Source organism: Palaemon carinicauda, chromosome 24 (assembly GCF_036898095.1).
Source record: "Palaemon carinicauda isolate YSFRI2023 chromosome 24, ASM3689809v2, whole genome shotgun sequence".
Lineage (NCBI taxonomy): Eukaryota > Metazoa > Arthropoda > Malacostraca > Decapoda > Palaemonidae > Palaemon > Palaemon carinicauda.
The window spans coordinates 20676420-20689216 of NC_090748.1; the positions used below are offsets into that span (position 1 = coordinate 20676420).

At 45.4% G+C, this 12797-nt stretch overlaps 1 protein-coding gene across 1 annotated transcript in view; it reads right to left on the reverse strand.

Annotated features, from left to right (window-relative positions):
- Positions 1–12797, reverse strand: part of LOC137618107 (2-oxoadipate dehydrogenase complex component E1) — a 447864-nt gene that overhangs the window by 387417 nt on the left and 47650 nt on the right. The window contains exon 3 of the mRNA XM_068348104.1: positions 2341–2509. Within this exon, the coding sequence (XP_068204205.1) occupies positions 2341–2509 (169 nt within the window). The remainder of the gene's footprint in view (positions 1–2340; positions 2510–12797) is intronic.

The following is a 12797-nucleotide window of genomic DNA, read 5'->3' on the forward strand; positions in this document are numbered from 1 at the left end:
CGGCTGAACTCTCCCCCGCGTCACCCCGAGAGCGCGCCGCCTTCAAGTCACTGTAGAGAGCGCTGGCCTTCTCGCAAATGATCGTTTCCGTGATCGTATCGCCAACAATCTCCTTGTCTTTGATCCTTATTAACAAAAGTCGTTCCAACTCTTCAAGGGTAGGGCTACGAAGTTTGGAAAAAATCGTGATCCCCTTCGAAGGTTTCACTACTTTAATAGCTACCTTCTGTTTTATGATCGTCGAGATCGTGGATATATTCCGGCAATATTATTTAGCCAAATCGCTAACACGTACACCTCGCTCATGCTTTTCTATTATTTCTTGCTTTAATTCTAATGAAAGCATAGACTTCTTCCTTTTCTCACCACTACTACTACTTCCTGATCCGAAACTAAGCTTTTTAGGACCCATGATTACGGAACACAGAAAACAACACGTAAAAAAGGAAGATAAAAAACACTGTTAATAACTGAGCGAATAGAGGACAACCACAAGATGCGCACGAGATGAGAGGACTGATCAAGGTGACACTCGATTGGCGTCCCTCCGATGTGCTGCTGTCTAGCGGCGTCAACAACAAACCACGCAGGACGCTTTCGAAAAAATGTTTACTTCGTATGTTGGAAAATTCGTATGTTAGGACATTCGTATGTAGAGGTTTCACTGTATGTGTATATATATATATATATATATATATATATATATATATATATATATATATATATATATATATATATGTATATATATATATATATGTATATATATATATATATATATATATATATATATATATATATATATATATATATATATATATATATATATATATATATACACTGTATATGCATATATATATATATATATATATATATATATATATATATATATATATATATATATATATATACTGTATATATATATATATATATATATATATATATATATATATATATATGTATACACACACATATATATATATATATATATATATATATATATATATATATATATGTATATATATATATATATATATATATATATATATATATATATATATATATATATATATATATATATATAATTTATATATATTTGTATATATATATATATATATATATATATATATATATATATATATATAATTCATATATACATATATATATATATATATATATATGTATATATATATATATATATATATATATATATATATATATATATACATATATATATATATATATATATATATATATATATATACATATATATATGTTTTTTCAAAAAGGCCCATAAAAGAAACACAGGAAATATGAATAAATCACACTATATTTCGGTCAATAAACATCGACCCTCTTCAGGATGTAAAGTAATGTTTATTGACCGAAATATAGTGTGATTTATTCATATTTCCTGTGTTTCTTTTATGGGCCTTTTTGAAAAAACATGTTAAACTGTTCGATTACAGTTATAAATAAGACATATATATATATATATATATATATATATATATATATATATATATATATATATATATATATATATATATATATATATATATATATATATATATATATATATACACATATATATATATATATATATATATATATATATATATATATATATATATATATATATATATATATATATATATATATATATATATATATATATATATATATATATATATATATATATATATATATATATATATATATATATATATATATATATATATATATATATATATATATATATACAGTATATATAAGAAAAAGTAAGTTAAAAGACAAAAACTAATGGCAGTCCAAAATAGGCGAGGAAGAAGAATGGTAACATCTGGTCTCTATCCGAGCCAAATGTAAAGTGAGCGGGAGCAGTAGCAAGCTTACCCATCAACCCCCGCCAACTAGCGGTATGGGTAGTTAACCCTCGCGAAATTTTAATGGTTCGTCATTTCAGCTTCGCCGAAAGTTATACCCCTAAATAAATAACGTAGGTTTGTATTCCAGTTACGGAACAAATTAGTGTATGTTTATTAACGGATAAGCATACCGTATTGAATGAATTTCCCTTGTTTCTTTTTGGAAAAATGGTTTTAGGTTACGAGGTCGCTCCCAGAATGAATTAAACTTATAACCCGAAGTACTAATGTACCTTGTTAATGTTTCAATCAACATTACAGCTCATACTGAAGTTACTATATCTACTATATCAAAGGACAAATACTTGTATTCACATAGGAACAGAAATAGTTTTCTCAAATTCTGCAGAATCAAGTTGCAAAAACACTACTTCGACAATATAAGGGAAGTAATATAAGGTCAAATAATACTCACGGGTAAGTAACAAAACTCGACACCAATGTGGCCACAATATTTTTTTTTCAAAAGGTTTACAATTTCTTCTAAACTGCATGTTTCATTTACTCCTGCAATAAGACCTTGAATATTGTACTTCTTGTTATCCAACAACCCATAAAGCTTTGGATCCAGCTCTGAAACAACTCTGGAAGGAAATATTTATATGAATGAGCATAAAAACAAATGACTGAATGTAGAAATACATATGCAAAGTAAAAAAATGGTCACAATAAACTTAAAATACCTAATAGTTTATTAAGATGGAACAGATTACATTACATGGGTATAAAAATTATAAAGTGGCTAATGACATGAGTACTGTACTGTATTGGTTTAGCTGATAAACTAGCAGAATGGTAAAAAATATATTTCAAAATCACCCTTGTTTTCTATAACTGTTAAAAATTTCACGATATAAATGTACAGTATATTGTATATATAGTAGCCTACTGTAGTATTATGTAAGTATTTTGATTTCTAACTATTTCTAACTTTCATTTATTGTGTATAAAAGCCATGATAAGAAATGTTTTATGGAGAGAAAAGTAGTAGAGACAAAGGAAAATTGGCAAATTATGAGGTAATTTGTATTTTTCCTAACAATACAAACCTAAGTTTTTTACATAGGAGAGATATCAGAGAGATATCAGCAAAGCTGGAGTACACAGCAGTTAACCTTCCATAATGAGGTGAAAACAGGTGGCTGGTAGTTACCGGCCGGAAGCGGAGAAGCTTCGCCCCTCCATTTGCTCACTGAGCACTCACTTCGATTGTGGCCAGAACTTTCTAGGAGAAAGGTGATGGGGGGAAAGTGTGAGCAAGGGACTCGAGCTTATATAATTAAGAAAAATACAAATTGACTCAAAAATGACAAATTCTGAGATAATTTGTATTTTTCCTAACCATACAAACCTTAGCTATTTACATAGGGATTACTTTCGGCGTAGCTGAAATTGATGAGCCATTAGATTTTTAACGAGGGTTTACTACCCCCGCGCTAGTTAGCAGGGGTAGGGGAGGGGTAGCTTGCTACCCCTCCCCCCTCACACACCGGTGAAATGTCTCACTTCACTTAGAGGTAGGAATTGACTTGGGGGACAGGGCTAGCGGGCATATATGTGTAAATAGCTAAGGTTTGTATGGTTAGGAAAAATACTAATTACTGTATCTCTGAATTTGTCATTTGTTCCGTAACCGAAATACAAACCACGCTATTTACATAGGGTGACTTACCCCTTAGGAAGGGTGGAAAGTCCCCAGCCATACTGGCTTTGGCTTACCCGGGGACTCAGAATCCGTGTGAGTCGCACTCGAGAAAAGGAGTCCCTGCACCTCACAAGTTCCTTGCTCTGCAAGGAACGTGTGGCCTACATAAGCTTGTGTGTGAAGGAGGAAAATGTGACTCGTCCTAGGCAGTTGACCTGGAGTTCTTAGACGGAACTCTGGGTTAGGACGTTCCCAATACCACCTCGTCAGGGTATGGGGGACGCGACAGTATTATCTCAATACTCAGAACACAAGGAAGCATGGTTTACCTGCAGAGGTTTGAGGTCAGCTATGCAGAGACCAGGATGATGCTTTCCCCAGGAGAGGGGAGGATGAAGAAAGAAGTAAGGGCCAGACATACTTCTTCCGTTCATGCAGTCTAAAACCCAGTAACAATGCCCTAACCTTCTGCTACCTGTCCAAAAAGGAGCCTGAGGTTAGACCAGCTGTTGTGTAGCCACCACAGGGCGATAGAAACGTATCGATACCCCTGTTGTGGGTCACGTCCTGCAGGAAGTAGGCTGCGAAGGTCGCTGGACACTTCCAGACTCCAGCTTGTAGCACCTGCGTCACAGAGTAGTCCCTCTTGAAGGCCAGGGACGTTGCGATGTATCTGACATCGTGGGCTGTAGAGCGACGTGACGGGGGAGGGTCTGGATTCAGGTCGAGATGAATGCCCTTGAATCCGGGCTGAAAAGACATACTTGGTGACCCTCCCCTGCGTCCTTCCTGTGCTCCCAAACCGGGCTTGCACGTGAGGACAAACTGCAGCTGTTCTTAAAGATAACCCCTCCGGTTCCTTACTGGCAAGTAGGAGAAGGTCTGGGTCATCTGTTACAGAACGGAGACTCAAAATCTTGAAGGAGTCGAACCGAAGGTCCGGGACTCCTAGATTCTGAGTCGAGTAACCAACTCAGGAACGAACCTGAATGTTACCTCCCCCTATCCTCTTGAAAGGGCGGAGTCGTATGAGAGACCATGAAGATTGCTTACACACTTGGCCGAGGCCAGAGCGAGCAGGAGCACCGTCTTCCAAGACGGGCGACGATTAGAGGCCTGACGTAATGGTTCGCAAGAAGATCTCTTAAGGGTCTTAAGAGCCCGATCCATGTTCAAAGGAGGAGGACTCACACCGACTGGGGGCAGGTACGTTCGTAGCTGCGAAGAAAGATCCAGCGGGGAGGAAATGTCTATTCCTTTCAGCCTGAAGGCCAGGGTAAGGCTGAGCGATAGGCTTCACTGCTGAGAGCGGAAATAGAGTTTTCTCCCACCGATAAACAATAACTCCGTTATTGCTGGAGTAGAGGCATGAAGGGGAGAGGTACATCTCCCACGACACCAACCACAGAAGACTCTCCACTTCGCCTGGTAGACCCCTGCGGATGACTATCGCAGGCGACGCGACCTCCGCTCCGCGACTGTTGCGGGGTGCCTCTTTGTGAGGAGGTGTAGTATAGTCTCCAGGCGAGAAGCCGAAGCAATGCTACGGCTTGTGATAGATGTTGCAATGTGGTTGTTTGAGTAGCCTGTGTCGTGGAAGAAGCTCTCCCGGGACTTCCGCCAGGGGATGCAGAAGGTACGGAAACCGTTCTGCGTAAAGTCGCAGCGGAGCTCTCAAGATCATCGATAGGTTGACCGACAATCTGGTCTCGTTGAGACCCCTTCTCAACAGACAAAAATGGTGGGAAGACGTAGGCGTCGATGCTGTCCCACCGTTACAGGAAGGCATCTTGCCAAAGAGACTCGGGGTCTGAGACTGGGGGGTAGTACAGCGGCAGCTTGAAGTTCTAGGCTGTCGTGATCAGGTCCCCCAGGCCAGGACTTTGCTGGTTACTAGAGGCCAAGGAACCCCAGGTACTCTCTGTCTGTGAGTCCATGCTCAGATTGTCGGAGAGAACATTCCTCTGCCCGGAATGAGCGAGCCGATAGTGGTATTGAGTGGACTTCGGTTCATCTCAGTATCTCTACTGCAAGATGCGAAAGTATGAAAATGTACCTCCCTGCTAGTTGGAATACGCCAGTACCATGGAGTTGTCGCGCACAGAGCGACTCGGCAGGATCTGTTGGATCTGTTGAAGGGCCAGACTACAGCCTCTAAGCCTAGCTGAATGATGTGGAGGTACCCTTCAGGTCCTGACCATAGGCCTGAACTAGAACATGCCCCCCCCCCCCCCTTTTCTTTTGACAAGTCCGAGAACAGCATCAAATGCGGGGGAATGACGAGAAGATCCACTCCCATGCAAGAGGTTTCCGTAGGTCAACCCCCATTGCAGGTCTAACCGTTCCGCTGGTCCCATAGGGACCAGAAAGTCCGGTTAATCGTTGCTTTGATTCCACCGGAACTTGGGCCGCCTAACAGGGAACTTATCCTGAGGCGACCGTTCCGGACTTAGACGGGTCAAGGAGGAAAGGAGACCTAGGAAACGTACCAAGATAGGGCTGAAAGCTCTCCTTGTCTGAGGAAGGGTTCTGCGACTCTCCTCAGCCTTGCCACAGTCAACTGATGGGAAGGCTTGGAGAAGGAGTCAATATCATGGCTAGATATCCCAGATGCTGAGGCAGAAGCAGAGAAGGCTCCTTGCGAATCACCATGATCACTAGATCTTGGTAAAGTCCCGGAAGCTTGTCTCGGTGTCGAAGAAGGTCGATTCCGAGACTACCGGAGTTAGCCAGACCTCCAGAAAGTGAAGGAGGCAGAAGCCTGCTATTGAGTGGCCATGAGGATAGCAGGGAGAGTTCTCTGGTGAAAACCTGCAATGCTGCGGCGGGATCGCAACACCGCATCTTGAACTGGTACATCTGTAGTCTAGGCTGAATTCCAAGTGCTTCCTGGAAGACGGATGGAATGGGACCTGAAAGTACCCGTCCTTCCGATCTAGGGCATATGGAGTCTTGTGGTCTTGCTACCAGTCTGATCGATTCTGCTGTTCCACGCTGAACGAAGTTTGTTCGACAAACTTGATCAGAGCTGAGTGGTCGATGACGGGACTCCCGTCTCAGATGCTTTCCTTACAAGAAAGGATCGACTGAAGAAGCCGGGTGGGAAGCCGTCGACGACCCTATGGAGGGCATTCTTCTAGAGCATGGCTCCTTCTGCCCGAAGGGCAAACCCCTTGCCGATCCCATGGCATAGAAGCTCAGCGACACTGGATTCGCTGTCAGTGGAGGAGAGATGTTAAGAGCGAGGCGCGATATCCTTGGCTGATCACGGAGATCGTGCAGGAATCGGCACCGTGATGCTGTTATCTGAAAGAGTAACCTCAGGCATCCCCCTAGCGGGAGACCTGCAGGGGGGTTGCCAATCCTAGAGCTTGCGAACTCGGCCGCTCCCTCTTGGATTATTGCCTCCCCGGGAGGACTTCCCGTCCTACCTGTCCCTGACAGGAGGGGACTGCTAATGTACACCTTGTCTTAGCTGCCGGAACCGGTTCCGATAACCTAGGCTGACGAGGCTGTATGATGAGGCGTCGGAGGCTTGCAGGGTCTGGAAGTAAGCGCCTTTTGGAGGAGTGAATCGAGATTCGACTTCCTCCACACACCAGCTGTCCTTTTCTCCGTCCTTGGGCTCAAACAAGCTCTTCCCAAGGATGGAAGTGTCTGAGTTTGCCGACATCCACGGATGGGACTTCCGAGAGGAAGCCCTCGGTCACTGCGTCTAGATGCTTCAACATCGAGTTTGTCCGCAAGTTCGAAACTTGGCGACGGAACGCAAAGGTGCTTGAGCCCGAGAGAAGGAAAGTTCCTATGACCTTCCTGGAGCTTCCTTGTACAAATCCTCGGGTCGCAATCGGAGAGGGAAAGGCCTGGTAAGCCCCTTCCACGAAATGGTGAAGAGGACGAGCTAGACCAGTCACCCACTGCCGGGCGGAGAATTTCTCAAAAGAAAACTCCCTGGCAAGCCCCTTCCACGGAATGGTGGGGAGGAAGGGCTAAACCAGGTTCTGAAAAGAAGGAGAAGAATGTTGCTCAGACCTCCCTGAATATTCTTCCTGCTCTTGCATGTGCCATGCTCTGCGTTTACGGGGTGAAGATTGTGTTCTGGAAGTACGCGCTCCAGAAGACTCGCCAGGTTGCCCGTGTTGCGAAAACCCGACGGGAATCACGGTCGAAATCGCCCTGGCGCTCGCGCGATGGTAAATTGATGGTTCGCGAGTGGGCGAACGTGGGTGCGCCCGTGTGCGGGCACGCAGGCCCGTGGGCGAACGTGGGTGCGCCCGTGCGCGGGCACGCAGGCGCGTGAGCGCGCAGTCGAAAGTGCGCGAGGGACCGCAGGTGGGGGCGAGCGCGGTTGAAAGGGCGAGCGCTGGCGGTCGGAATCCGATGGTGCGAAGGCGCGTTGGCGGTCGGAATCCGATGGTGTGAAGGCGCGTTGGCGAGCGATGGCTCACTGGCGGGAACCAAGCTGGCGCTCGCACGATGGAAAACCGTTGGTTAGCGCGCGGGCGAACATGGGTGCGCATGCGTGTGGGCGCGTGGGAGCGCGGCCGAGAGAGCGAGCGCAGGCGGCCGGGAGACCAATGGCGCGTAGGCGGGCGATGGCGCGTAGGCGGGCGATAGCGCGTAGGCGGGCGATGGCGCGTAGGCGGGCGATGGCGCGTAAGCGGGCGATGGCGCATAGGCGGGCGATGGCGCGCTGACGAGCGATGGCGCGTCTTGGCGAGCGATGGCCCGTAGGCGAGTGAAGGCGCGTTGGCGAGCGGTGGCGCGTTGGCGAGCGGTGGCGCGTTGGCGAGCGGTGGCGAACAGTGGCGCGTTAAAAACGCTTGCGCGCAGACGAAGAATCGCGCGGGCACGTAGGAGATCGCTGGCACGTAAGAGACTAGAGAAGATCGTCGGCGAGGAGGCGAAGGAAATCTTCTTGCCTGCGCCCAGATCTGGTAGATCGTGGGCGTGAGGGCGAACGTTGGCACGCATCGCGCTAATCAGGAGGCGCGCAGGTGCATCAGGAAGGGGAGCGCCGATGCTCGCTGGCAAGCAGGCGATCGTGGGCGTTCAGGAAACCGTTGGCGCCCATGGCGCGTGGCAGGAAATGGCGCGCAGATGTGCGCTGGCGAGCTGAAGAGCTGGCGCACAGAAGGTCAGAAGCACAGGTGAGCGCTGGCGCGCAGGAAGAAGATCTACGGCGAGACTCAACTACCGGAAATCGTGGTCCACAGCAGGCGAGTGCTAGAGCACGCGCAGGAGATCGTAGGTGCGCAGGTAAAACCTGGCACTTAAGGGACTTACCCACACTGTGGAATAAGCCCCTTACCCCTGAAGGGACCGGTGCCCGTTGTAAACAGGGTGTGTTGGCGCCCACTGCGCATCTGCGTCCAGGAACGGAGATGAGGACTAGAAGGTCTGGCAGGAGTAGAGCAGCTGCAACTGTCGGTACTCGTCGAGGAGGGTCCTCTGCGAAGAACGTCGAATGAAGATGAAGACGGCCTCGGACAGGCGCAACACCCTCCGACCTCCGAAGAGGAGTCTCTGATCGTGAACTCCCCCGAGGGGAAGAGTCACTGGCAGGAGAGACCGTTGGCATCAGCTGTCCCCGAAGGGAACTGAGCCCTCAGCAACAACAGCAGACGGAGTCCTCCGAAGAGGAGTCTCTGTGGTGAACTCCCCCCCGGGGGAGAAGCACTCGCAGGAAAGACCGTAGGGCTCAGATGGCCCCCGAAGGGGACTGAGCCTTCAGCAACAACAGCAGAAGAGTCCTCCGAAGAGGAGTCTCTATGAGTGTCCTCACTCGCGAACGAGAGGAACACTTCGTAGAAGAGACAGGTCAGCAAGTGACCTAAAAAGAGCAAACCTCCGAAAAGGGGCTCCTGCAGTTGCTCAGCCCCTTCAGCATAGCTGCAGGTGCGACCGCTCAGCACCAAGAGCATAGTCGCGCGAATTCCATGGTCCGAGCTTGCAACCCCTCAGCCCCTTGAGCAAGGTTACAAAAACGGTCGCTCAGCACCAAGAGCATAACCGCCGGAGGACCAGGAATAAAATTAAGGAAAGAGGAGTTCCCCCGAAGGGAAAAACTCAAGCCTGGACAGGGAACCTTCCCTCGGAAGGGAAGTTACCCACCCAAGGAGGCTCGCCTCCTGAGAGTTTTAAGATGAACTGAAGAGCTGTCAGTCGTCACGGGAGCACTTCCAGGAGGAGACACGTCCCTGACGAAGTTCTATAGGGGAGGCAGCAACAGCAGACTCCCCAGGCCCCAATAAGACAGCTCGCTTCGTTGTCACATTATACAAACGAAAACTATATCGTTATCTGTGAAAAAATAAAAAGTAATTACAGTAGTTAATATTCATTCTCCCGGGAAGACTCCGAAGAGGAATCCCGAGGGAAAAGAACACAAGAATTACACAACAGGCACGTGCCCTCAACTCCAATTACACTCACGGAAGAAACACAGAATTATAACAATTATAATTATGTAATTCAAATATGAATGTTCACTAAAGAAAGAACGAAAAACCCCGAAAGGAAGCGTTCTACAAAAAGCTGAAAAGTTAACAAATACAATTAGATTCATAAAACTAATTGAGATAAAATGTACGGCGTAGCAACCCCACCCGACACGGGAAGGAAGCTACCCAGGACGTAGTAAAGGTAAAACGTAGTAAAGGGTGAACGACCTCAAGAAAGAGAGAGAGACCGTAGACAAACTCGATCGCGACCCATGAAATTACACCGTGGTGGTCTAACTGCCGCGGGCTCCATGGAGATATCGTACACTACACACACAAGCACGAACTCTGAAAAGGAAACTTACTGATTTCTATACTCAAATATATACATATACACGAAAATATGTTTACATATACATAGAGTATAAGAAAAGTAAGTGATTAAGTAAAGACAAAACATAAAATGGCTGCCAAGCGAGGACGAAGACAGACACGTCTGTACATCGTCCGAGCCAAGTGAAGTGAGACATTTCACCAGTGTGTGAGGGGGAAGGGGTAGCAAGCTACCCCTGCCCTACCCCTGCTAACTAGCGCGGGGGTAGTAAACCCTCGTTAAAAATCTAAATGGCTCGTCAATTTCAGCTACGCCGAAAGTAAACCCTATGTAAATAGCGTGGTTTGTATTTCGGTTACGGAACAATTTGTCATTTGTTCCTACATAGATACAAACCCACGTCCTTTACATAGGAGATTCATCCTTAGGTGGGAGGAAGTTCCTATTTCAACCAGCTAGATACTTATCTCATACTACAAAAAACTTGGACCCTTATAAGTGGTGCAGAGTTAAGGTCCTTTATACCTCGTGCACCGGTGGTTTAGAAATACCAGTGGGTCAACGGCTCGTGCAATTAAAGATGCAGAGTAAAAAATCTGCGTAGTAACAATAAGGTATACGTATATATATATCAATGGGTTTGCTTTCTTACAACACACTCCACCTTGTAAGAGTGTGGGGAATGACACTTTTATAACATAAACAATACTGTAATAGAAATGCTACAGGCTAAGTGGGGGCTAACCTACAAGCGAATTGATTCAGGCTGACAGTTTACGATGCTATTCCCCTGGAGAAGGAAGATGAAAAGAAATGGGCCAGTCAATCCTCATTTTCATCACAGGGGAATAAAATCTTAACTAATATCGAGGCAGCTATACCTCCTGCTATGCAGCCACAACAGGTCCTAGTAAAAAGGTATCTAGGGACCTTTAGATCAATTCCCACAGATAATGGACACTAAATGTGGTCTGTAGTTTCCAGATGCATGCCTGAAGTACCTGCACCATAGAGAGAGAGACTTACAGAATGCCAGGGACGTGCTTACTACTCAGGCATTATGAGCTCTAATCAGAACTCTACCTGGAGCAGAAGGTGAGGGTGGCAAATGTATACAGTCAATAGCTTTCCTCAGCCCAGAGGAGATTGTATTTTTAGTTACCTTCACAGCTCTGCCCGTGCTGACGTAAAGGTGTTGCAAATGAGGTCGAGTTGTTTGCATACATTTAAGGTAGTGCCTCAGAGCCGTCACAGGACACAAAAGCACCTGGTCAGGATCGTCAATTACCATCCTAAGGCTCACGACCTGAAATGAATAAAACCTGGAATCGAGATCTGACGGATTCTAAGCTTTAGCTACAATTTCACAGACAATGGAGAACAAGCCTTGTCTCCAGCTCTAAGTTTAAGAAACGCTAAAGAAGAGACCATTAAACTTGCTAACACGTTTAGAGCAGGCTAAGGTGAGCAAGAAAACCATTTTGAGAGTAAAGTTCCTGTTTGAGGCAAGCCTCAATGGTTTATTAAGTACCATCTTAAGAGACCGCAAGTACTTAGCAGCCCAGGGTGGAGGTCTCACCTCTATTAGAGGACAAGACTGCTCAAAACTTCATATGAGCATAGTACAGTAGTGAGCTCTGTTGAAAAGGATATATTAACTCCTTTCAGTCTAAAGACTTGGCTCAAGGCTGAGCGATAGCCTTTCACTGCTGATACTGTAAAGAGCTTTTCTTTTTGGAGGTAAAGTAAAAATTTGGCTATCAATGGAATAGGGGCTCTGAGAAGAGAAACACACCTATGAAATCAACCACAGATGGCCTACTTGGATTGGTACATAGAGGTTGAAGATTTCCAGAGGTATCTCTTCATCTCTTGCGCAACTTCACACATAAAGCCTTTTTCTGAGAGATGCTGGATAACCTCTATGTGCGAAGCCAGAGCAATTCCATCAAGCTATGGAACATCTGGACATGTGGTTAGCACAACAGGTCAGGGACAGAAGGCAATTCTTTGTCTCTCTATTAGAAGTAGAAGGTCCAGGTGCCATTCTACTTAAAAGCAATTTCGCAGCTACTAGAGTCATATTGAGGTTGGGAGTGGATTAGAGTCAGTGACTGTTCTTATCAGACAGATCAACGACCATCCCAGGTTTGCTGGAAGGCATCCTCCAATGCTGCTTCTGGGTTTGGCACTAGTGAGCAGTATATCAGAAGTTTCTGATGTAGCAAGGTTGAAAATAAGTCGACTGTTGAAGAACCACCTAACTAGGGATCTTGTTAGCTATCTGAGGATGCAAAGACCATTCTGACCAAACGATCTGTGTCCTCCTGCTCAGCTTGTTCGTCATGTTCTTCTTCTTGCCTGGAATAAAGTGGGCTGTCAGTGTAATCAAAATGAGTACTGAGTATTTCACTGATAGCTGACAAAGCTTCAGAGAAACAGTACTGCCT